Source organism: Carex rostrata, chromosome 7, assembly GCF_964058835.1.
Source record: "Carex rostrata chromosome 7, lpCarRost1.2, whole genome shotgun sequence".
In the NCBI taxonomy this organism is placed as follows: domain Eukaryota; kingdom Viridiplantae; phylum Streptophyta; class Magnoliopsida; order Poales; family Cyperaceae; genus Carex; species Carex rostrata.
The window spans coordinates 10,627,602-10,654,249 of record NC_135924.1 but is presented as its reverse complement, the minus strand read 5'-3'; the positions used below and the strand labels follow the sequence as shown (position 1 = coordinate 10,654,249).

At 35.3% G+C, this 26,648-nt stretch overlaps 3 protein-coding genes and 1 non-coding gene across 4 annotated transcripts; 1 reads left to right on the top strand and 3 right to left on the bottom strand.

The window, feature by feature from the left end:
• Positions 1-586: 586 nt before the first annotated feature.
• LOC144556525 (rac-like GTP-binding protein 5) lies at positions 587-3,456 on the bottom strand. The gene is made up of 7 exons (XM_078304905.1): positions 2,992-3,456; positions 1,997-2,084; positions 1,785-1,894; positions 1,624-1,687; positions 1,402-1,466; positions 1,243-1,308; positions 587-954 (listed from the first exon to the last, which is right to left on the bottom strand). The coding sequence occupies exons 1-7, from the start codon at positions 3,088-3,090 to the stop codon at positions 850-852; spliced, it is 597 nt and encodes a 198-aa protein (XP_078161031.1). The 5' UTR covers positions 3,091-3,456; the 3' UTR covers positions 587-849.
• Positions 3,457-17,621: 14,165 nt separating this feature from the next.
• Positions 17,622-21,552, bottom strand: LOC144557584 (protein EARLY-RESPONSIVE TO DEHYDRATION 7, chloroplastic-like). Its single transcript, XM_078306178.1, has 5 exons — positions 21,039-21,552; positions 19,998-20,442; positions 18,956-19,122; positions 18,546-18,630; positions 17,622-18,091 (listed from the first exon to the last, which is right to left on the bottom strand). Exons 1-5 carry the CDS (start codon positions 21,451-21,453, stop codon positions 17,902-17,904), a joined length of 1,302 nt encoding a protein of 433 aa, XP_078162304.1. The 5' UTR covers positions 21,454-21,552; the 3' UTR covers positions 17,622-17,901.
• Positions 21,553-21,673: 121 nt separating this feature from the next.
• Positions 21,674-21,745, top strand: TRNAD-GUC (transfer RNA aspartic acid (anticodon GUC)). The gene has a single exon. It is a non-coding gene; the product is annotated as a tRNA-Asp (tRNA).
• Positions 21,746-24,699: 2,954 nt separating this feature from the next.
• Positions 24,700-26,255, bottom strand: LOC144556867 (chaperone). Its single transcript, XM_078305349.1, has 2 exons — positions 26,094-26,255; positions 24,700-25,074 (listed from the first exon to the last, which is right to left on the bottom strand). The coding sequence occupies exons 1-2, from the start codon at positions 26,204-26,206 to the stop codon at positions 24,843-24,845; spliced, it is 345 nt and encodes a 114-aa protein (XP_078161475.1). The 5' UTR covers positions 26,207-26,255; the 3' UTR covers positions 24,700-24,842.
• Between the last annotated feature and the right edge of the window lie 393 nt (positions 26,256-26,648).

Genomic DNA, 26,648 nt, shown 5'->3' with positions numbered 1-26,648 from the left:
TGCTTAATAATAAGATAATAAATATTCTTAAAAGGATAAGGATTAAAAAAAACTTCTCACAGCTACGCCCCAATGACAGCCCTACCTCCAAAAGAGGTGGTGAAATCAAACAGGTTTCAGAGAATTGCTACGAAGAGTGCATAATTGTAGTAGCAATGAAATACAGCAAAACAGAGCTATTTAACTTTATTAGATTAGAAGATTCACAAACATTTGAACGAAACGAAATTTAGTTTATGTGGCACAATAATACACTTAACAGCTGAAAGAAGAATTCAAGCGGATTCATTTACTTTATTAGGGACCTACAATCTCAGATCTGAAACTCAGTGTCAGTGAAGATAAACAATCACCTAAAAAATGAACTAAACCTTTAGATTAATAAAACGGAAGGCAAGCTACATAACTTAATCAAAGAATTGCAGACAAAAGAATGAAACAAAGAATAAATCAATTTATAACATATCAATACAATTAACAGCTCAAAGCAGGATTCAAGCAGAACGGTCATTCACTTAATTAGCAACCTACAATCTGGAATTTTGGTTAACTGAACTGGGATGAGAGAAACAATCACAAAAAAATATAACCAAACCTTTAGATTAACAAAACAAAAAGATACAAGCAGGATTTCATAAATAAAAAGTAGGTTATCCAAACAGTATGGTCCAAGCTCGTCAGATGATGTCAGCATATTAATTATACATGAACAAGAACAATAATAGGATCAACAGCCATAACCATCAGAAGAAATCCCTTTTTTTTTCACTGAAGCGAGAGACTACAATAAAACAACAAAGCTAAATAGGGGCAATACGGGTTGTAGCAGCTCTTGATTTGAAGGTGTAATCACAAAATGGAGCAGTTGCTCTTCGGAGTCTTCTTCTTTTTCTTCTTTGACTTGGGAGGCTGGAGCACAACCTTTATAGCCGCATCAAACACCGCCTTAACATTCTATAATTTCAAATAAGAAATAATTATTTAGTTCCTATTTCACTTTGTAAACTCTCTGCAAGCTCATAAAATTTGAGAAAGCTGGTCGTAGCTATTAATAAAATATTCTCAACTAGCCTTTTCCTAGGAACCACAAAAGAATGCATTATGCATCTAACTTTTGAATTACCTCTTCAGTGATTCAAAATTCAATACTTTGAACAGTCAAATCTGATATCTATTCACAATTCAGTATGAAAATTGGCTTTTAATAAAAAAAAACAGAAGAGAAAGTAAACAGGCAAGTACTTGTTGGGTCTTTGAGCTGCACTCAATGTATGCAGCAGCTCCTATTAACTTCCTCAGTTCTTCGCCCTTCAAATGAAAACCAAAATTTAGAAGAAAAAGTTAATAAATATCAAAAAATAAAAAGTCAAATTGAAGAATAAAACTAACATTGCACAGTACCTGAGCGGTGGAAATTGGTACAGCCCCAGGGTGGTCCACAAAAAATTGCCTATCATCTCGCAAATCTGAGTTTTAAGTAAAACTGATTAGCTTCTAGCAGGTGGTTCAACGTCATATCAATATAATAATATACATACAAACCATTATCTCAGAAGTGTTAATTATATCATTCAAGTGGATGTACAATTGTATCCTTTTAAGGAGAAGATATGCAGATCTTACCGAGCTTTGTACCGACAAGAATAATAGGCACGCCAGGAGCATAATGCCTTAGCTCAGGTATCCACTGAAATAAAATATCACAATATTAGTCCCGAACCAGTTTTGAAATTAGATGCCAAAAGTAAAAAAAAAAAAAAAAAAAAGAGAGCAAGGACTTGTACCTTTTTAGAAACATTTTCATAGCTTGCTTTACTGATGAGAGAGAAAGCCAGAAGAAAAACATCAGCACCGCGATAGCTCAGTGGTCTTAATCTGTTATAGTCTTCTTGGCCTGTATTATTTTTTTATTTTCAAATATATTAATTAGAAAGGGATATTAACTACATACAAACTAGCTGCATTCAAATAAATAAAAGGAAAAAAAAGAGGGTACCTGCAGTATCCCACAAACCCAAATTTACAGTGCTGCCATCGACTACCACATTAGCACTGAAGTTGTCAAAAACAGTTGGCACATAATCCTGCATCATAAATAAAAATAAGATTATTATAAAAATGCTCCATTAAAATAGTATTGCTAATCGACTATTTTTCAAAACCAGTCTTGGTTGAACATTTTTAAAACTAGCAATTAGTAATAATCGTGGTAAATAATTTATTGAAAGAAGCATGTCACCACTTTGGCCACAACATGGCAGCTCTATCAAAATAATTGAGAAATGTTGAAATAACTTCCCTCCCACTCAATCTAGAACAATTTTCTAATCGTGAGGCTTACAGCATGACATGGTTGGAACTAATGATACCTACTGGATTAGAAAAATATCCTTAAAGATAACATTGTTCCTTCGGTTTAGCCCCAAGTGAACCAACAAAAGTTCACCTAAAACTTTAATTCCAACCTACTTGTAAAGCACAACTTCCTAAGACATTATATGGAAAGGAAATCGTTTGAAGATCCTCATGAATACATTTCCCAACCAACAACCAGAAGCAACTACACCATGCACTAAAACCTTGATTTTTCTTATAAAAAGCTCAATGTGAAACTTTCTCTTTAATTAACTTAATTAACCAAAGAATCAAAGTTCATCAAGGAAGAAATTCGGAGAATGGTTTGAATTTTTCTCGAGCTATCATGCAAAAGTTCCCCAAGTCATTGCTGCTCCCAGAACTAAATTGATAATCCAAAGGTCACTAACAACACAAAAGGCAAATAGCAAATGAATCCTCCTAACTTAATGCTTTAAAATTTTAGATATTTCGTATCTGAGTCTAAGCTAATTCAATAATTTAGAAAAAAAATTTAAAAAAATCCTCATTTAAGAAAAGACAAACTAATTCAAGCTCACATTACCCTCAGTCTTACAACAAACTTCGGATAACACCCAGAATAAATCAGAGGTTTAAAGCATAATTAAATCTAACCGTGGGAAAGGTGTTGCTGGTATAAGAAATAAGCATGCAAGTCTTCCCAACAGCTCCATCTCCGACTGTGACACACTTTATAAACCTTGACGCACTCATCTCAACTCGCTTATCCTTATCCCTTGCCTCTCAAATTGCTCTTACACTAACTCTACCAATGCTTCAAAAGAGAAGCGCCACAGCAGATCTTTCGACACTTCGACCAAATCCCAATGCTTCCATGAAAGGAAACCGACAATCGCGATAAAAACCCTAACCCTAGACGAGAGGGTGGAGAGAGATCTGCGTCGAGAGTACTTTTCTCGTGAGGAGAGAAATGAGAAAAGAGAGAGAGAGAGAGCTGGTACCTTTTTCGAGTTAGAGAGAGAAAGAAGAGAGAGAGAGAAATGAAAATGAAATGAGAAATCAATGCGATAGGAGCGGTCTAAGGACAGGTGCGTATGTCTGTAATGTTTGTTTGTGCGCACAAACGTCGTGGGAAAATAGTTATTAAATAAATTAACCTTTCTTATCTTCACGTTCCATTTCTACTCATTTTTACATGTATGTTTAATCTTTCATAAAATCCTCTAATAATATCACGCATTATTACAATGTGAAAGAGAGTGAGGAAAAGGCAGTGAGAAGAGTATCTTCAACTCTAGGAGCTGTTCCCACTCGGCAAACTTCAAACGCCAGCTCATAATTTAGGTGTCCTTGCTCCAGCCTATGAGAGATTTCTCCTCTGGAAAAAAGTGATATATTTTTCTGTTTTTAGTTATGTTTTACATGTAACCATGATGACCAAATTTTATCTGGCGGACGGCCTACCATTTCAATTTCATGTATGATATATGTACATGCAAAGATGCCTGGCATTTTGCTTTTAAGTCGTTTCTGTGATTATATATATATATGAGTTAGGCTGGGGTGCTATGGATAGTATAGAGGTCTCTATGTTACGGCTCAATATTCGAGTTTTCAAAATTCAAACGGTCGATCCGAACCGTTCATCTTATTCTCCATATTAATATCTGCTTGGAGACCAAATTTTACATTTTTCTGAATTTTTTTACTATTTATTAAGTATTTTACAAAATTGTTGATCCAACGGTGGCTGCACAAAACAGTAAAACCGTTGGATTAGCGATTTTCAAAGTGGCTTAATAAATAGTAAAAAAATTCAGAAAATTATAAAATTTGGTCTCCAAGCAGATATTAATATGGAGAATAAGATGAACGGTTCGGATCGACCGTTTGGATTTTGAAAACTTGAATATTGAGCCGTAGCACGGGAGGCCACTATGCTATCCATAGCACCCCAGCCTAACTCTATATATATATATATATGAGTAGAACTAAGGTGCTCTTAAGCTCACCAAAGTTTTGGTGAGCTTAACTCTGAAACTAATTAAATCGATTTTCAAATGACGAATCCAAACCGTTGAAACCCGCCTACCTTACGTGTGATACATCTACATGTGAAATTTTTAAACATTCGAATTAATTTAGTATAAAGTCAAGCGGTCAAAAAACGTTCAAAAATAAATGCACTAAAATTAATTTATTAACCTTCTAATTTTGACCGCTTGACTTTATACTAAATTAATTCGAATGTTTAAAAATTTCACATGTAGATGCATCACACGTAAGGTAGGCGGGTTTCAACGGTTCAGATTCGTCATTTGAAATCGATTTGATGAGTTTTAGAGTTAAGCTTACCAAAACTTTGGTGAGCTTAAAGAGCACCCTAGTTCTACTATATATATATATAGAGAGAGAGAGAGAGTGACTAATGTGCATTCGTATGCATATGGTCCGATATGCATACAGTCTGAATTTGAAATTTCAAAATTCAAAACGTCGATCCGAACTGTTCATCTTGTTCTTCATATTAATATGTGCTTGGAGACCAAATTTTACATTTTTCTGAATTTTTTTTACTATTTATTAAGCCACTTTGAAAATTGTTAATCGAACGGTGGCTGCTGATTTTACTGTTTTGTTAAGCCACCGTTGGATCAACAATTTTCAAAGTGGCTTAATAAATAGTAAACAAATTCAGAAAAATGTAAAATTTGGTCTCCAAGCACATATTAATATGGAGAACAAGATGAACGGTTCGGATCGACGTTTTGGATTTTGAAATTTCAAATTTGGACCGTATGCAAATCGGGCCATATGCGTACGAATGCACATTAGTCTCTCTCTCTCTATATAGAGAGAGAGAGAGAGAGTAGAACTAGGGTGTTCTTAAGTTCACCAATTCTATTGGTGAACTCAAGTCTAAAACCCATCATATCGAATTCAAATAACTAATTCGAACCGTTGAAATCTGCCTACCTTACGAGTGATGTGTCTAATTGTAAAGAAAAATTAATTTTGCATAGAGTCAAAAGGTAAAAAAAAGTTCAAAAAATGAATGCATTAAAATTAATTTATTAACTTTCTAATTTTGACCGCTTGACTTTATACTAAATTAATTAGAATGTTTAAAATTTTTGCATGTAGAAGCATCACTCGTGAGGTAGAAGAATTTCAACGGTTTGAATTCGTCGTTTGAAACCAATTCGATAAATTTTAGATAAATTTTAGAGAAGAGTTCACAAGAGAACTTGATGAACTTAGGAACACCCTGGTTCTACTCTCTCTCTCTATATATAATATATATTACTAGCATGAGTATTAATTTAATATTACTCTTGTTCAATTGGAATTGCTAATTAGAAATTTATGTGAAAAAAAAAATTAGAAATTAATGGATAATAATCTTTGTTACGCTAAAGAAGTTATGATCTATTGATAACAGCGGCGTAATTTTTTATAGTGCAGATTTAAGATCAAATTATGTTGACAAATAATTGAATTGGAGCTTTAATTTGAAAGGTGTATGAATGCATCTTTTGCTTATAACTATCCCTGGGTTGCTTGGATCTTTTTCAATCTCCATAGACAACATGGAAAGCATAAATGATATATCCATTTAAACCAAAAGTATCAATTTTAACATCATAATTATGTCACATCGATTTAGCTATTTTTTGCTATTAACACGGAATTATTCAAGTCAAGCTATTTAATTACACAAGACTCCGTGATAATAGTTTATCTGATTAGAGAAGTAGCTTTTGTTTTAGTGGCAATGGCACATGATATTAATTTGAGAAGTAATGAGTTCGAAATTCATATTAGAAAAATTCTTTGTTTAGAAAAAAAATCTGACCGAGATAATTTTTCATCATTAATTTGGCTCAAGCACGAGTCAAGAGGTTGTTTAGAAAATAAAAATCAAATGTCTAAAATGTGCTAATTACACAAGACTGTGATAATAGTTTATATGATTAGAGAATTAGTCTTTAGTCTAGTAACAAAGACATATAGTCTCTATGTCGAAGGCTATGAGTTCAAAACTCAGATAGAAAAAATTCTTTGTTGTAATAACAAAGGTATTAAATACTTGAGTGGCTTTACCTCTAACCTTCACTCAAAAAGAAAAAAATAATTTATCTGATTCCATTTTATGAAGTTGCAATTTCAAATAGAGATGTCACAAGTAATTTGCATCCAATTTGATAAAATATGTATAAATTACTCAGTCGTGAAACACAAATTTGATTAGAGATGATTTAGCCACTCTAATAAAATTGAAATTAATATTCTAGTCTTTTATAATTTATATAAATTTGATCTATTATAAAATAAAATTACACTAATTATTTAGTTTCTCTATCTTAATTTTCTAGTACCGCTTATGAAATTACTCCATATTAAATTCTGCATGCACGCCTAACAATACTTCAAGCATACATGTGATTCTTTGTAATTGTAACAAATGTATGAGTGTGGCTATGGTACAATGCATATTAATATTTTCATTTTCAAATTTCGAACAATCATTCTGAATCATTGAAAATAATCTTCACATGAATATGTACTTGCAAACTAAAATTTACATTTTTTTTTACTACTCTTTATATGGGTAAAAAAATATATATTGAATGGCATAGAATCTTACATCAACTGATTTTCTACCTATCTAAAATAATAGTAAAAAAAATTAAAAAATATATAAAATTTAGTTTCCAAGTGCATTTTCAAATGAAAATCATATTAAATAATTCAAATTGACTATTTGAACTATAAAACGAAACTATTAACTCATTCAACGGAACAATATGTGCTATTCATAGTACCACAACCATGCTCAGTGCAACGAACTAATTAAAAAAAGCACCAATACATAACACGCTGAGCATTCAATTCAGCAACTGTATTGCATATAAAGTTATCAAAGTAGGTATGGATTATTGCAAATTATATTTTATCTATGTTGCATGGATAGGTTATGCCTATCGTATCGGATACGATATGGATGGGTATCAATACAGAATCATATATGATGTATTGGACGTACCAAAGGATTTTATACTTAAACCAAGTTAATAAGATTTCAAACATATTATAACAATTTAAGGACCTGTTCGGCTGCCATTATGTTCATGAGAAAAAAAAATTCACGCAGAGTGAATTTTTTTTCCATGCGTACAATATTTCGGTCATTCAAATTGGACCCGAACCCAAACTCATTATCATTCCCACCTGACAGCCGAACAGGTCCTAACAAGTTACATCCCTTTAGTAGTATGTTTGCACTAATACTGCCTGATATAAGTTGATGAATCGCTCAGAAATGTAAATATGTGCACACTATTATTAAATAGTCCGATTAGTATAACATCGGTGTAATATGACACTAACTTCAAAATTAATTGAATAAACTTCAAATGACTAATTCAAACCGTTCAAACCGATTTACTTTATGAGTGATGCGTTTATATACAATTTTTTTTTATATTTTCGAGTTATTTTAGTATCAAATCAAGCAGTAAAATGTTAAAAAATGAATGTATTAAAATTAACTTAAAAACTCGCACATTTGACCGCTTGACTTGATACTAAATAAATTCGAAAAATTATAAATTTTGATGTAAACACACAACTAATGAAGTAGATCTGTTTGAACGGTTTGGATTTACCATTTGAAGTTGATTTGATAGGTTTTGGAGTTAGTGTTATATAAGCTGAAATGACACTGATATTATACTAGTCAGACTCGTTATTAATATTTCATGCGCTTGTATGAATTTTGTGAATTGATAATAAAAGTTCCAATTGAACACACACAAAAATTCTTCAAATGCAGTTCAAAAACTTTATTTTTGAAACTCTGATAGTGGCTATCAGATTTGGGGCAGTTTAAAAAAAACTTATCTGCACAAAATATGATTTAATATATCATCAGTTAGCACCAAATAAAATTCTTCTGCAAATAATTAAGAACAAATTAAGCAATTTTGTGAAACAATGCCTTAGGATGGTAACTCGTCTCATGTCTGTCTTAATTATTTTTCCTAAAGCAGCATGCATAATGCAAAATCAAAATACAACATATTTGTTCTACGGTTACCATCTTGACTGCTTGATTTCATCATTTCAATCGCATTCAATCAACTTCCAATTAATCGATAAAATTAATTATTTTCTGGATTAGATACAAGTTCCCCGTCTGTACTTGAATTCAGAAATTAGTTAGAATGACAAAACCTTCCTTAACCTTAATTGCAACAGATGCTGATTATTGAGAAAGCGATATATACTGGCCCTAAAGGACAATGCCAACAGCTGATTTCATGAATTCAGAATTTTTTTTATTTTTAGAAATTAATATAAAATAATATAGGAAAACGGAATGAATGGCTTAGATTTTTATTTGGTAGAAGGATTCGTTTCTTCTTCTTTTTTTCTCGGATTTGAAATATGGAGCCGTTTTTTTTTTTTTTTGGATCCAAATGCACCACAGTTGTTGTGTGGAGCTAGACACATGATATCTGAAAAATAAAAATAAAAAAATGGTTTGGTACAAAATTAAGGCTTCAAAGTTTATTATTTCACTCTCACCCACCTAATTAGAAAATTGTTATTCATAGAAATTATAAAATTCGGATGTACAGAAATAGAAAGAGTGTCTCATTTGTATCAAATATAGTAAGATATGACTTATTGAGTCAAATCCATAGTTTTTTTTTTAACTTTGGCAGTGGGAATTTTTTTTTTATGGACCGGACTCAATTTCTGTAGCACAAAACTCTCTTTAACTATTGATTTTTTATGAATACATAGGGTTTTGTGCCGCAAAAAATAAACCCATTCATAGATAGGAATCATTGAGTAAGATTCATAAATTTTCTATAGCACAATATCATCTATATCTGTAGATACAGAAGATATAGATGATATTGTGCTACAGAAAATCAACCATTTTAATCCATTAATATTTTTTTAAAAACTGCATAGAGAATTTGCAAAAAAAAAAAAGTTATGAATCAGACTCAATGAATCCGATCTTACTATATTTAATACAAATGAGGTGCTCTTTCTATTTTTGTACGTTTGAATTTTATAATTTCTATGAATAAAAAATTTCCCACTAACTCCATATCTCTCCCTAGTAGTCCCTACTTCTTATTCAGATCTAATAGGTCCGAGTTTTGTGTTGCTATTCCTATTACTACTGTGTTGCTGCGGCATAATCCACATTGGATCCGAACAAATTTAATTTCAAACTTTGGAGCCAGATTTTTTTGTTTTCCTGATCCAAATGGTTCTATTTTTCTGATGTGGTCTTCTGTCCTATTGGGACCACTAAAAAGAAAATAACGATTGATCCAAAAACTTCAAATTCAGAAGAAAAAAAACTGACTCCAAAGTCTGGAACCGAAACTTTTTTTGGATCCATTTGTATTTGGAAATTCTTACCTATTCGTTATATTTCCCGATATTATTTAATAATCAATTTTATAAATAACAAATTCTGGCATGAATTCGTAATAGTACTGCAACGCCGATGTACTAATAATTACTCGCCAATTGTTTTTTATTAATCATCGGTCGTATTTATAGCTCTAATTATAATTTTTTTTACTCGTGTACAGCTGACACGCAGTGGCTAATGTTGCAGGACAGTAAGTGGGCCCCACGTAGCTGTCTCTGTTGTCTTTACGGGTTTACCAGTTAAAAAAGTTCTGCTTAATGCCACAATGCCACGTGTAGTATAACAATCAGATTCGAATCCACCAAGAAATTGCCACATAGAAATGCTGGTGATAGTACTAGTACTTTACAATCACAAGTTGGTTTACAAAACGTACTGAACAGTTCAGCCTGGACACATGAAGAAATGGAGCAGCAGTACAGCATCAGTGCTGAAAACTTAGGCTTACTGGCATTTTTCTTAGAGCGTTCGTCGTTGCTCTCATTTGATGTTATTTGTAACTTAAGCAAACCGGCCATTTTTATTAATATCCCTAAAAAACTAATTAATTTTCAAAATGTCCCTGTGTACCTTTTTTTTTACTTCTGTCCTAACCGCCTGGGCTTCGGGCGGTCCAAAATACCAAATGAGGCGCCAGCCCCTGGGGCGCCCCATAAGGCCAGTGAGGCACCAGCCCCCCGGGCACACCATGTGTGTGTTTTTTTTTTTTTTTTTTTTAGAAATTTTAGTATTTTGATTTGAATGATTTTGTGAAAAAAAAGTTTAGGGTTTAGGATTTATGTATATGTGTATGTCAAAAAATAAAATATTATGTATATGTATATGTATATGTATATGTGTATGCCAAAAAATAAAATATTTGATATATTTACGAAGTGATGTCGTAAATTTTTATAACTTTGATTTTTTTTTTTTTTTGGTGAACTATATGTATAATATACACATATACACATACACATACACATACACATACACACACACACACACACATATACATACACACACATACACACACATACACATACACATACACATACACATACACATACACATACACATACACATACACATACACATACACATATATAGTTTTAAAAATAGTTTAACATAGTTCCACAATAAAAAGTTCAACAGTACAATCAAAAGCGCAATTAAAGTTCATAACATAGTTCAAACCAAATAAATCAATTCGCATAAGCAAAATAGCAAGTTTATCTGCCACCACGTCTGAATAAACCTAACAAACGACTAGTTCTTCTGGTACCAGTGGCAGGTGTGGCATTACTTGTAGAGGCTTGGCTATTAGATGATTGGCTTACAGGAGGAGGGAGTTGTGTTCTACCGGTTGCTTCAGCAACAACTCTGGCATTTTCTCTTTCGTTGTGTTTGTTTATTGCATCTGAATATAACAATGCAATTCAGTTAGTAATATAATTAAAGCATAAATAAATTTTGTACAATGCTACGTACCTGCCCTGCGCCTGTCGGAAACAGAATGGTGAGCCCGATTTCCCGACGGTCGCCTACCACCCATCTCGTCCATGGTCATTACAATACGCTTGTGTCTCCTCCTTCCCTTTCTTATCCATCCTTCTGAATGGAGTATTCTATCACCGACATATGCAGGCCACTCATGCTGATCAGGATAAGAATAGAAAGATCCACCCCAAGTGGAAGCAAGGTAATTGGTACGGTACATGTCAGCAACATAGTGATCCTCACTCGGCATATCGCCATCACGTGACTGCAGGGTATGTGACTTAGCTGGAGTTCTTGGCATGTACAGGTTACCGCCCTGGCATCTCCGAATTTAACCACATACTTGCAAGCCCTCTTGACAAACACCATAGTGCCGTCTGGTTTACGGCTGGTAGGAACGTACTCATTTGGATTTTGCACTTCGAATTCTGTTCCATCATTACCCATCGGGATCACGGTCATAGTTGCACCTTTGTCCCTATGTTATCTTAGTTTTTTCTCCACCCTTGTTGAAAATGACTGGTTCATCCTTATTAATTCTGCGGCCTTAGCACGCCGTTCCTGAAACCAGGCATTTAACTTGTAGAATGTGTCATCTACAACTACAGCCACAGGCAACATCCGGCTGTGCTTGAATACTGCATTCAGCGACTCGGATCCGTTGGTGGTCATAATTCTCCAACGCCAACCTGTATCACGGGATTGATATATTTTCTCGTATGCTGGATCTTCGTTGACATCTCGGGGATTATTTTTGCCCACCTTCATTAAGTAGAGATTTGCCTTTGGCATGTACTACATAAAAAATAAGGAAATAGAATAATGTAAGTAAACAATTGTACTAAAAAAAATTGTTTTCTTAAAGTACAATAATATATGTAAACAATTGAAATACATGGACCTTTGCAAAACTGCTAGTCATCTCTACCACCCTTCTCGGCTTTTTCTTTCTGCAATTCCATCTAAATGTATCAGTAACCCACTTGTCGCCCCCGGTTGCCTTGGAAAGGTTCTCCGCAACGTATTGCATACACAACCTGTGCACACACTGGCCAGTATGGGTTGACCAACCGTAATCTTCACGATCAAAAACATATTTTATTCCTTTGTGCTGGTCTGATATCACACAGAAAAACTTCCCTTCCCCAATCACTCGTCTTCTTAAAAACTGCATAAAGAATCCCCAGTTCTCACCATCCTCTTTATGAACAATTGCAAACGTCAAAGGCAACAGCTGGTTCTCAGCATCATATGCACATGCTATCAGTAGCCTCCCCTCGTAACGGCCAGACATGAAGCATGCATCAATGCTGATAACGGGTCTGATGTATGGCACAGCTTGGATACAAGCACCAAAAGCCCATGCTATGCCCTTGAATTGTTGAGCTCCCTCTATTAGTACTCCGTCTTTATCAAAAAAAGGGCCATGCCATCGCTCATATACGGTGCCGACATTTGTACTTGCCATGGCCTGGAGCAATGGTGCCAGATAACCATATGAATCATTCCAACTACCGAATATTCTGCAAACCGCAAGTTCACGACCTCTCCACAGCCTGTTGTATTTTGGGATTACATATTTGTATTTATGTATGACGGTCATAGCCACCGCCTTGATGCTCATCGATGGATCCAACTTAATGTCCTCCTCAATTGCATCGGCAATTAATGATGCCGTCAGCTGCGCATGGTCTCTCCTTGTGGACGCAGACTTGCATGTATGAGGTGGTTCACACTTCTTAATCATCCATGCTTCATCTGAACTGGCAGGGGTTGCAAAAAGGCGGAACTCGCAGCGTGGGTGAGTTTTACACAGCACAACTAACCTTGTTCAGTCCCTTTTGTGTATTATACATTCCCAGTTTCCGTGAACATGAGTCTCATTGATTTTCTTTACAAGTTCATCTGTGTTGGTATAAAGTTGCCCTGCGGCAAGTTCGTGATTGTATACAACACGAGGACCAAAGAAACTAATGTCTGCCTCTTCGAAAGCTGTGGTGTCGTTGAATATGGTGACTGGATGCTTACTTCCCCGACCTCTAATCGGGAATTTTTCTACCCTGGATAAATCTGGTACATTTGCATCACCATCTGATAAGTCATCAGCTTCCCAAACCCCTTGGTATTCATCCCCCGTTTCCATTTCCCTTTCTGGTATGGCATCAATAGCATCAACATCAATATCAATATCATTTCGATTAACGAGTACCGGTCCTGACTCTGGCATAGTTGGAAATCTAGGGATTATGGGTGTTTGTCTGGGTGGTGGTGGTAACTCTTCAGTATTTTCTAGGGAGTTGTGGTACCCTTGGTTGTCATAACCGGGGCTGTGGTACCTCTGGCTGTCATAAGGGGAGTGCTGGTGATATCCCTGGTTGTCATAAGGGGATTGTTGGTGGTACTCCTGGTGGTCATAAGGGGAGTGCTGGTGGTACTCTTGGTTGTCATAAGGGGAGTGCTGATGGTACCCCTGATTGTCATAAGGGGAGTGCTGGTGATACCCCTGGTTGTCATTGTTAGTTTGTAATAATCTAGAAGTCAATAATACGATAAATTATCATAAAGCTTTGTTCATGAATTGAATGTTTATTTATATATCATTTTGTTGCCTTGAGTATTATTGAATTTATGGATCATTTCGAGTTCATAACTGAAATTGTGAAACTCCATAATATAGATAATATATACTCTTAAAAGGTCACTGACCAAGGTAATTAGCAGGAACACTAATTACCGCGATAAGGTTAGTATGTGGATTAAAATATGGTTAAGTTTTACAAACCACCTGACACGAGATGTCATTTTAATCACATAGATACATGTTCTAGGAACATGGTATTTGACAGACCTCGAATGAAACATTAAATAGAATTGTGTTCGTGTCATTTATGTTTTCATTCAGTGTCAGGTTCTACAGTATGAGGTATTTATCATTCCCACTGAGAAATATGTATGTGTAATTGTTATCTACTGCTGTCCGTAAAAAGAAGTCATAACGGTAGCTTTTCCATATGTATAGCTTAGCTGAGGAAGTGATAGTTTACCAAGAATACTATTTGTCCCTCGTATCTCTATACGAGCTATAGCATCACTGGGCCCCTTGGTAGAGTTAGATTATCTGCTAGTGGTATAATTACAAGAGTAATTATATTTGATAATCTGCTCAAGATCAAGAAAAGATTCAGTTAGCAAGGATGACACACATCTACCTTGAAACTGATCTGATAGCTATGAGACAGAAGAACAGACACAAGTAAATTGTTTACTGGATCGTGATATTGTACAGTACAGCATCATCTGTGTAATTGGATGGTCATGATGTGTTGCCAGATGCCGCTCATGATTATAGAAGTTAAAACAGTTTTAACTCTATTTACCAACATAACACAGATCCTATTGGGTCACACCATATAGGAGTTAATCGGAGAATCTTATTGTGATTGATTATAAATTGGTTATGATCAATAGTAAGATGGTTATAATTAATTATACGTGTTATAATTAAATTATAAATGTTATGTAAAAATAACAAGCAAAAACATTGGTTAATTTATAAACGTGCGTGACACGTTGTATAAAAGTTAACTGGTTAATTTATAAATGTGCAGGACACATTGTATAAATTACCGAAACAACAACCGCAAGAAAAATATATATAATTGTTCAGAATAATTATACGAATATTATTTGTATTCGGGCCGAGGGCATTCGGGTCTTTTCAGATTCGTCCTTATCCGCATGACATGTCATCGATCCTATCCAGATGACACGTCATCGATACCGAAACAAACAACTGCAAGAAAAATATATATAATTGTTCAGAATAATTATACGAGCATTATTTGTGTTCGGACCGAGGGTATTCGGGTCTTTTCAGATTCGTCCTTATCCGCATGACATGTCATCGATCCTATCCAGATGACACGTCATCGATCTTATCCACATGACATGTCATCCTTATCCATTCAATAGCATATCTTGTAAATAGGCCGAACTTGGAGGGCATTTTTGTCTTTTGGCAACCGACCCTAAACCCTATAAATAGGAGTGGAGGGGTAGAGAGAAATTTGCTAATTCACTCATACCGTTTCGTGTCGAAACGGATCGGTATTTTCTCTCTTTCTCGGTTTCTCTCCCAAATAGTGTTTCGGTTGAGAAAAGAAAGTTATACGTAGTTGACGTATAATCTTGTGAGTTGTTGTGAAGTATATTTACGGGATTGATGAATAGTGTTTTACCGAATTTCGCGGTATGTCAGTTTTGCATATTGATGAAACTGAGCAACCGAAAATTCGTGTTTACGGGTTTTCGTCTTTTTCCCATGAATAGTGTTTTTGCAGAATTCTGCGGTTTACGGTATTTCTGGCAGAAGAAATAAACCGCTCTCCGGTTAGTCCTGGTAGATAACCGATAGAGGTATCACACGTGTGATACTCCGAGTCGATTCCTTCCCTGGTGAGGCTCTACTCGCTCGGTCTGCATTCCAACTGTGATTTGGAAACAAGGTATAAATATGCTATATTAATCTATTTAATTGGTAAGTAGATTAAAGTTTAGAAATCAATCATGGAGTAGATCTGTAAAAAAGATTAAATTGGGTTTTGATGCCAAAGGAATACTGAAGGTGGACCGCCTTGGAAAGTTTCCTGACATACCCCGTTTAATCCTGAGCTTAAGTTGGCCGTAGAAATTTTTGTTCTACGGTCATTCCGCAACTTAAGCCTAAACGGGTTTTTGGTTACAGCACCGTAAACCCCAACAGTCATAACCCGAATTGTCATAACCTGAAGGTCCAGCCCTTGTCCGGGAACCCTCTTCGAATATATGTCCATTACCGGGACCCCACAAGCCACAAGTTGAGTATACACAACTATCCAAAAATTGGCATCTGTTATTGGAAACTTAACAAAGTAAGGTCTACCCCCCTACGTGAGTTGTAAATCCGTGTAGCCAATTTTATTTCATACCTGTTGGGGTTTACAGCTGTCTTTTCGTATATTAGCTGCTTCAATTCCTCAAATGTGGTATTTTCATTAATCTTGAAGCCAAATGCGACTTCTTTCGTGTAATGCACGCCATCTTCACCCCTTTCTAGCTTGCCGCCGACATACAGTGCAACTAACATCTCTTCTTTAACAAACTACATTTAAAATAATGGGTACAATAATAAATGACTAATTGGAAAATAATTTAAAAAAATTACAATTTTGCTACAGTAGGTGTATAGCAATTGCTACAGTAAATGTATGGTACGCTACAGTATGTGTACAGTAATTGATACGATTACAGTAAATGTATGGAACGCTATAGTACGTGCAACAGTAAATTGCTACATAAAATGTACAGTACGTGCAACAGTCACAGTAAATTTGCAACAGTAATGACTAATTATTATAATTAAAAAGTAATGACTAATTATTATAATTAAAAAATACCTATTCACTCAGCTCCTCGCCTCGAGAGAAGTTCTCAAATCGGGAATTGACAGAGGCAGAAAACAAATGGTTTAAATCAGATCACATATGGGGCGCCTGGGGGGTGGCACCTCACAGGCCTAATGGGGCGCCCCAGGGGCTGGCGCCTCACTAGAGTTATGGGCCGCCAGTGAGAGTGGTGCCTCACAAGGTTTTTGGGTCACCCGAAGCCCAGGCGGTCAGGACATGTTTAAAATTTTTTTTTAAACATAGATATTTTTAAATTTTTTATTTTTTTAAGGAATATTAATAAAAATGGCCGTAAGCAAACGTGCAGCATTTACTCTTTATTTTACTTTTTTACTTTCACTTTCCCTTTGATGTAACATAACTTCTTTTTAATGATCAACGCCTATGGCCTTTTCCTCAAAACAAAAAAAACAAGTTGGTTCACATGTACACGCACTGACACGATATATAAGCTAACACACTTCTGTCCTTTCTACAACTTATTCTGAAGTCAAATTTATACGATATAAGAAGATTTACATTTCAAGATTTTTCGCTTATGCACATTATCAACTTTTCTATTTATATAATTTTATACTTCTTATTTATTATTATGATTATTTGATTCATATATCTTCATGTTTTCTCTTCTCATTTTAAAAAATACATATATTTGTATTTCTCTGTAAAACATTTAGTACGGCTAATAGTGTTATTGTGTATTATACAGATTTTTAGAGTTCTAAAAAATATTTATTTGTCTAAAATTTAATTGACTTAAAGACTCTTTTATAAAAAAATATTATTGTCAAATTTAAATTCATTCTATAATAAATATTTGTCCTTTTTTTAAGATCAAAATCCGAGAAACAATTTACCAAACCAAAAATTTGGACCCAACAATTAAGCAAAGACAATGTGAAACATTTTGATTTCTGTGACTCTGAAAAGCTAACACTTGATTTTTACATTGTACAGTACAAGTCATGCAACAAAGAACAAACCAGAAAACTTTTAGGGTGTGTTCGCTCACGTGAGAAAAAAAATTCAGTTCAACTTAATTTTTGTTTTTTTTTTCCACATAAACAGTAAAAAACAGTTCAAGTTTTCACCAATCCTATGTCTACACCCATTCCCATTAGTGGGCCGAACAGGGCCTAAATGAGAAAGGTATGTCAGAAAACTATCATAAGCTATTTACTTCTGCTTGGTGACTTTTATTTCAGCCACAGCGGATTTTACTGCTGTCTTCGCAAGCACAGTGGGCTTAAGTGCGCTCTTCGGATCAAGCGCTTTTCTAATTTTGAACACCGCCCATGCTGTTCCAACCGCATGACCTGCTGCATCCAGGCCTTCATTTGTGGCTTGAGCTACCTTCTCACCATATCTTACAAGTAGGTAAATTTATTAAGATATAGAGCAGTTTAGTTTATACATTCAAGGTACAATACTACAATTTTGGGATGGTCTTTTTGTTTATATGATCCGGTACAAGTTAGAATAGTCTTTGCTCCGTGCTTGAAGTAATGATTTATTTTATCTTTATATCCTAGCTGGCTGTGGGGTAACAATTAAGAAGAAATATGAGTAGGTTGATTCTCAGTACAAAATAATTGGACTAAACCTACTCCACACAACAGATGGAATTTAAAACCCACTTCTTATTACAGATGGAATTTGTCAGCATGCAATACACTTTTTGGATATATGCTTTGGCAGACAAACACCTAGGCGAGTTATTGAGTTGAATATTGAAATATTATGAGATTACCAAACTTAAATGGATAGTTACTTCCAAGTGTTTGGCTTATAAATAAGGAGAAAAAGGATTCACTAAATACCGGTGCGAAACAAGTCCAGTGGTTACAGTCGATGATGTGGAGAGGACATTCTTCCCTGCCACTTCAACAGCATCAAAAATCTTCTCTGTTTAGAATTTGTGAAATATAGAAAAGTTAACCAGACATGTCGTAAAGAGGTATTTAGTGGAGTAAAATAGTTCTATGGGACATAAAAGTTACTAAGCACATATTAGTTCTGATATCATTGTTACCAAGTTTTAAACAAGGTAATTCAGACATAAAACTCCACATCAGAAAGGTCAAAGATAGACCAAACTGAACAAGTTACACTTAATGAAATCACTTTCTCCACCAAACCTGACATAAGACATATCTCATATCTGCAATAAAAAAATAGTACTGGTACAATGTAGAAGAAGTTGAGAAGTAGCAGTTCAAATCTGACATACCAAAACCATCAAGAGAAGCAAGAACAATCTCTCCAGGCACTAGACTCAAAATCTTCTTCCCAGTTTTCGAATTTGCAACTGAACCTGTAATGTAGCCAGATACCTTGACAACTCCTGACAAAATCCCAGTTGCTACTTTTTCTGACATTTTTGTAACCCTCTTTACCCTGAACAAACAGTATCGATTTCATTTACGTATATACACATAAACCAAGCCAGCAAACAAAAATCAGTGGACAAATTTTAACACAACTCTAAACAACTAAAAATAAGTTCTGTAAACATCTTTAGTTGATTTGTTCCAAATGGAAACAGAACAAAACTGAAATGCTAATTATTCATCATGTTATTTAAGCACGAGTAGGGTTAAAATGCCCCAATGATGTCTCGCGTCCTTATCTTCATTTTTAAAGTACAAACAGTCAATCCGAACCACTCAACATGATCCCCATACTAAAATGTGCTTTGGAGACCAAAGTTCATATTTTTTAGAACCTTTTATTATTTTTTTAGATAGATACAAAATCACATTTTAATACAGAGATCATGTTGAGAGGTCTGGATCGATTGTTTCGACTTTGAATTGAAAACAAATATAAAAATTCGAGGCATGATTGAGGAACGAAAACAATGGGGCATTTTAACCCAACTCTTTAAACATTTATCATTTTCTCTCTAACTTGAGGTCTAGGGCAAAGAACGCCTCCTTTGTCAACAATTGCGTAATGATCACTTTCATCAAATCATATGAATCCAATTTTCAGGCACAATTCATGCACTTAACAATACTCCTAAAAGGGGAGGTAGCACAATTGGCTAGAAAAATGTTCTAGAGTTGTTATACCCAAAGGTCGAGAGTTCGATTCCCCCTCACGAACCTTGGTAGCTACTACCAAGTTTTAAAAAAAAAAAACAATACTCCTAAAAGAAATTACATTAAAGCCTAAATTGGACTAAAAAATCTGCATATTGCAGTAGCACATTCCAAAATTTGTTGTCCAGGCAAAGATAGAGAAAAAATAAACAAAGAAAAAAAAGATACCTCTTAATCCTCTTCAAGGTCTCTGGGCTGACCTCAGCTTTGGTCTCCCCTGCCTTCATCCTTCTCATCAAAAACTCATTTCCCCATTTCATCCTCTCTACTGTCACATCCCCACACCACAATATCCCTTTTGCCAACTTGCCGGAGCCAGAAGCAATGCCCCTCGCCACTGATCCACTGTATTCCTCCACATTTGGTGCTAGAGTGGTCCAGTAAGCAGCTGCCTTCTTCTCCAGTACATCTTTCTCGGGCCCCACAGCCACCACCTTCTCTGGCACAGACTCAACCGCTCGATAATCGAGCTCCTCCACTGTCTCTGTTACAACCACTTTTTGGACAGAAAAATTGCAGTATGCATGCAAGATCGCATCCAGCTGGTGAAGGAGGATTTCTTGCCCTTTTGAGGCAAGGGTTAGGCCGTAATTTAGTGTTTCTGTGGATCCACCTATTGGAATATTGAAAAATGAATCGATTATCACAACCGTCAGCTCCTTGTATCGGTAATTTGAATGATTAAAATTCATACATAAGTGACAATCACCAAGTTAAATCAACTAATTAATTGGAATTTTTTGTACTTGCCACATACTTTCATGGGAGAAAACTGTATTTGATGGTAACATTACTATACACCAGTGTTGTAAATATCTGAATGCGGTTGTCGGACGGACATGTACCGCCAAGCGATTAATCGGAAATAATCAGGAATAATTAGTCATAATCGGGAATAATCAGTCAATTAGTTGGAAAAATCCATGTCAGTTTGATCACCGCCGACTAATCAGCCGATTAATCGGTCTAAATGGACGTTTTTTACAACACTGCTACTCACATGTAACAATGACAATCTTCAACTCCAAGTTAAATTATATCCACACATAAACTTGCTATATTATGAACCACCACTGTTTAAATTTTGTTAATAGGGGTAAAAAAAAGGCCAATATAATAAACTGATCGTACTTGATCGTACGGAGTAGTATAAAACTGCAACAAAAAATACTAGTATATATGCAAGAGATAGACAACAAGGCTCAATACCAGCTTCATCTTCTTCGGGTGGGACACGCAGAGTGAAGAAGTAATGCAAGGCATCAAGTTTAACAGCGGCGCCATCACGTGTGAGTGGCCACTGAACATCCGGGCCCACACAAGCAAGCACGGCGAGCTGGTTGTCTCCTTGAAGCAAACGAACAATGGTGAGCGCGCCGGAAGCCAATTCAACGCTGTGTTTCGCATCGATGAGGTGGAGAATCGCGCCTGGTATTTCAACTAAGATTTGCTGAGTGGGAGGCGGGAGGCTTATCGGGTTCGGGTCATGGACGTCATGCGGGTCCGGGAAGAGGTTTTCGACCAGGTCCGACATGTCGATGGTCGGATAAAGAGGGACGTCATGCATTGGTGGCGCCGATGGTGTGGGAAACAGGTTCGGGTCCGGGTTCGGATAATGAGCCATTATCGATTCCGTAGGATCGTAGGAGAGATCAAGAGGGAGCTGTGATCGAGGACGAAAATGGAGCGATCATTACCTTGTTGCAGTCAATATCTCCGATTTTTTTTTTCTAAGATTGTACGCATAATGACATAAACATAGTCATAGTCATATATAGATAATTTTCCTGTTTGGATAGTAAGTAGTGTTTAATTAAAAATAAGAATTCGGTCAAAACAACAAAGTCGTTGTAGTATAGTGGTAAGTATTTCCGCCTGTCACGCGGACGACCCGGGTTCGATCCCCGGCAACGGCGTTATAATTTTTTCCATGTCAAAAATGAAAAGAAAAGTAGAATCAGGTGGAATACGTCACAAAAAATTTCACACCTGAATCAACTATGATTTAGCTTAAGCAGCAAAAAAGGGGGTAGAGAATTCTGGGGTCAGCATATATGATTTGCGACTAAATGGCGAGTAACCAGTTCAATTGTCAAGTTTTACAGTTGGATTATCAACTAAGATTTACCATTCCAATTTAAGAAATGCACATCTCAGGAATTTACTCCTGTGCGTAGTAATTCAATACCAAATTATGATAACACCAGGACCAGAACAAGATCAACATAATCACAGAGAACCTTCTCAGGAATTTACTCGTTAAACTATTTCACTTTCATACCCAAAGAAAAGAAGGATTTACTATGGCAAATAGACTCCGAAACACACGGCACAATGACTGAAGCTCGGTACGTAAATTCATGTTGTCTTGTTGTGACACGAAAGTAGTAATGACATGTTAGTCACACTATAATCACATGTCATATTTTGTTGTGACATGACAATCACATTTGATCAACATTTAATTTTTTTATTATTCTAAGTTCTTTAAGAAAATAATGAAAAAAAAAAGTCTCTCCTACTGATCTGTGATCCAGAAGACTTCTACAGTACTATTACTTACGGGGTGTTTAATTTTCAAATTTAAACTTGGTATAATGAAATAGAAGACTTAAACATTTCATCCAGTTGACTTGGCTATCTTGTTTTTTTATTAAGAAGCAATGGTGGATTGAGGAATGGGCAGGACTTTCCTGTCCCCATTCATTTTGACCAATTTTTAATTGACACGTAGCATACTTTTTAATTAAATTATTTTTCTAATAAAAACTGTAGCTTGTATATTTCTATCTCCTATCTCTTCATCTTCCAAATTTAGAAAAATTACGGATCTACTTGTAAATTTCCTTCTTCAATTTAGCCAATTTCTAATTGACACATGACATACCTTTTCAATTAATTTTTTTTTATAGAAAGTTATAGCTTGCACATTTTTCTTACCATGTCTCTTTTACCTTCCAAATTCAGAGTTATTTCTCCTCTTCTCTATATCAGTATTGAGAATTTTTTTTTCAAAGCTTAAGTAATCTATGATAAAACTTTTTGAGTTTTTTAATGAAAGATACTTGTGGATTTATTCTTAAAAAAGAGATGTTCAGAGGCAAACTTGTAAGAAGGAAGCACATGTTTTAATTTTTTGTAGTTTCGGTGAGACCGTGTTTTTTTTCTTTTTATATTTTTACTTGTTTTTCATGATTTTTTAGGTTTCTGGAAATCTAACAGATTATAGCTTGAGCTGCTATTTTTAAAAAAATATTTATTTTATTTGGTTACTTTTAGTTTTCACCTAATCGGTTCTATCTAGGGCTGGCAAAAAAATTCGAGGTTCGTGATTCGATTCGGGTTTGATTCGAGTTTAATTCGATTCGAAATGGGTTCGAATTGAAACGAATCAAACCAGGTTCGGTTCGGAATTAATTCAAACCAAACTCAAACCTAGCCTGGTTCGATCAAAATAGGTTCGTAATTTTTTTGTGCTTCGAATCTCATAAAATCACCGGCCATCCATTTACCTGATGAAATTAAAATCCAAGATAGAGAGTCATAATTTAACTTAGCCGACACTCCCTCGCTCTCAAATCTTAATAACCTAGTTCTCTCTCCACCTCTCCCTAACTCACTCTCCCTCTAGCTCTAAAATCTAGCTAATGCTCTCGGCGACTGGCTGTCACTCCTCTCTCCGGCCTAGATGACTGTCTCTCCTCTCTCTTCGGTCGTCTCTCATAGTTCATACTAGGAAAGCCGTCTCTGATGTATTTTTTCATGAATAATTTTTTAACTTAAAAACACTTATTTCATAGTTCATACCGGTAAAAGGAAGCCATGTGAATTTTGTCCCGCGAGAAAAAATTAATGTATAAACTACCGGTATAACTAGGGCTGCTAAAAAATAATTTAGTTCGTGATTCGATTCGGGTTCGATTCAAAAAATGTGTAGTTCGTAATTAATTCGATTTGAAATGGGTTCGGTTCGAAATGAATCAAACCAGGTTCGGTTGGAAATTAATTCAAACCAAACTCAAACCTAAGGTAAGTTCGGTTCGGTTCGGTTCGGTTCGGTTCGGTTCGGTTCGTTGCCACCCCTAGTTCTACCTCTAGTTTTGCAACACAAAATACAACCAAATGTCAAAATCTAAAATTTACAACAAAAAAAAAAAAAAAATAACTTACAAGTACAATATTTTGCAACTTGATTCAACTCAAAATTCTGTCATAGATTGCTTAAACTTTGAAAGAAAAAATTCACTGCTGATAAAGAGAAGAGAAGATATAATTCTGAATTTGGAAGGTGAAGAGACGGAGGAAGAAAAATATACAAGCTGTAACTTTCTATAAAATAAATTACTTGAAAAGGTATGCCACGTGTCAACTATAAATTGGCTAATTTGAAGAAGGAAATTTACAAGTAGATCCTCAAATTTTCTGAAATTGGAAGGTGAAGAGACGGGGAAGAAAATATGCAAGCCACATATTTTATTAACAAAATAATTTAATTAAAAAGGGTATGCCACATGTCAATTAGAGATTGGTCAAAATGAATGGGGGGCAGGAAAATCCTGCCCCCTGGGGCAGAGGATTTGGTTCCGTGGATTGATAGTCATAAGAATTTATAATAGCAAAAAAAAATTGTGTTGAGCACGCCGAGTCTATATCTGGATAAGAACTACCTGGACCTCAATGAGGTTAGAACTTGAATTTCAGCTTCTTCTTTTTTTAATTGATTAACCCGTTTGGTGGGTGGTTACATCACAGCAGTTGAGAAAGTGACACCCCCAAATGGTTAATTCCAAGTACAACTTGGAAGCCACAATATTCATATTAGAAGATCCTTTATATTCTCAAAAATTAAACTAATGAATGCAAAAGAATATATATATCGCATTTTGAAAAAAAAAAAATATATATGTATATGTTATGACTCAAAAACTAACACTTTCTTTATTCTTCGTTTCTATCTTTGGTAACAAGTTTTCAAAAATTAAACCCCCCAAGAAGAAATTACAAACTGTTCTATCAAATAACTCTCGTTGCTACTGAGCATTCCGGGCAGGCGGTACGTCCTTTGGATTGGCATTTCACACATGGTTCCATAGGGGTTTGTTTCGGGGTATCTTCCATCGATTCATAAAAATCATCCACCATGTTGGAGAAGAAATTGCTGCCTTTTCTGATCGACCCAGTTCCCTTGCAATTAGAGCATGCTATCATCTTAAGGTCGCCGCATCTCTTGCACATACCAAGCGACCTAAATTGACCATTAAAAAATCAGACAAAACATATTATAGTATTCTCTGTGCCGTTGTGACTGAAGTTGGAACTTAGAAGTACTATGGTATAGAATACTGGTACCAATAATGTTAAAGCACTCAGGCTCAGTATTTGCATTAATGAAATAAGTTTACTTTATCAAATCCAACTGAAGCCTCACACTTTTTTGAGGTCAGATTTCTCTCAGTCTTCTCTTTAATTTTACCATTCCAAAAACACACACATATATATTTTTTATGTACAAATTGATCTTCAGAATTCAGAACTAAACAGAAATATTAATAGAACCTTTTATATACTCAGTAACATACCTTTAGAAAGCATGAATTTAACAAACTATCGATAAATTATTTTTAGTAATACGATTTATGTATCAGATTGAGAAGCGCACAAGGCCTGTATAGTCAAAGTATATAAGGATTATCTTAAAGATTTTCTATCAAAGATGATTCCAGGCCACAAACATGCAGAGCCCCCACAATCAGAGTCGGACCTAAGGGAAAGGAATGGCCATTTTTTATTAAATTTTTGTATTTACGTATGATTTTCTATATAATTTATAGTAAAATGTCATGCTATTGTAGAGTTGACTCCCGTTTTCCAAAGGTAAATTTTATATAATTGATCTCCATTGTATATTTGACCCCCATAGTTCGAAAGTCTGGTCACAATCCTACTGAAAGTTCCTGGTCACATCACTGATGATTTGTGTGCATTATCAGCTTATTTAATATTGAGTTTTGATTGTCATTATAACTTTAATGATATTGTAACATAGAGCAACACTTAAGCAAAGATTAGTTCGCACCAACACTTAATAAAGGTAAACTCTGTTAATCAACTGACAGCACCTTCTAAAATCAAACTTTCCTCAAATCATCTAGAGAAGTCCCTTATAATTAATCGCCGAAAATTGGATCATGAGAGAGAGAGAGGACCTGCGCTTGACAGCCATTGTCAATTTTTTCAAAAAAAAATAAGGGAGAGAGGTAGGACCTGCGTTGAGAAAGAGCGATGAAAGAGTCGAGCTTGGGGGCAGCGAGGGTGGCGCATAGAAGCAAGGCGCCAACGCCAAATCCGGCGATCTCGCTAGCTGTTAAGTTCTCCATTGCTTCCCTTCCAAAATCCGCAGGTTACACCAGTTACAAAGAGATAAGAGGGTCACAGTCACAGTCTCAGAGCAATGCGTAGCATCAGCATACAACAAAGAAAGGAAGAACAGGAATGAATACAACCCAGCAACAGCCCATCTCAGACGGGCCGGACATTGGGCCTGCTCAAAATTAGTCCATAACCCGTAAATATTATTGCTCTCCGTGTACGGAACGAAAAAATTGGAGTCAACCTCCAAATATATATATATTTTTTTGACCAATTCTAATTATTTTTCAATTTAACTTTCTTTATTATTTTACTGTATCCTATTAGTTTTTTTTTTTTCATATAGTACAAAATCATTCCGGACTTGTCTACGGTCACTTTTATAAATTTTATATAGATATGCAGAAAAGTGTGAACTCTTAATTCGTGGACGAGATTGGAACAATTTTA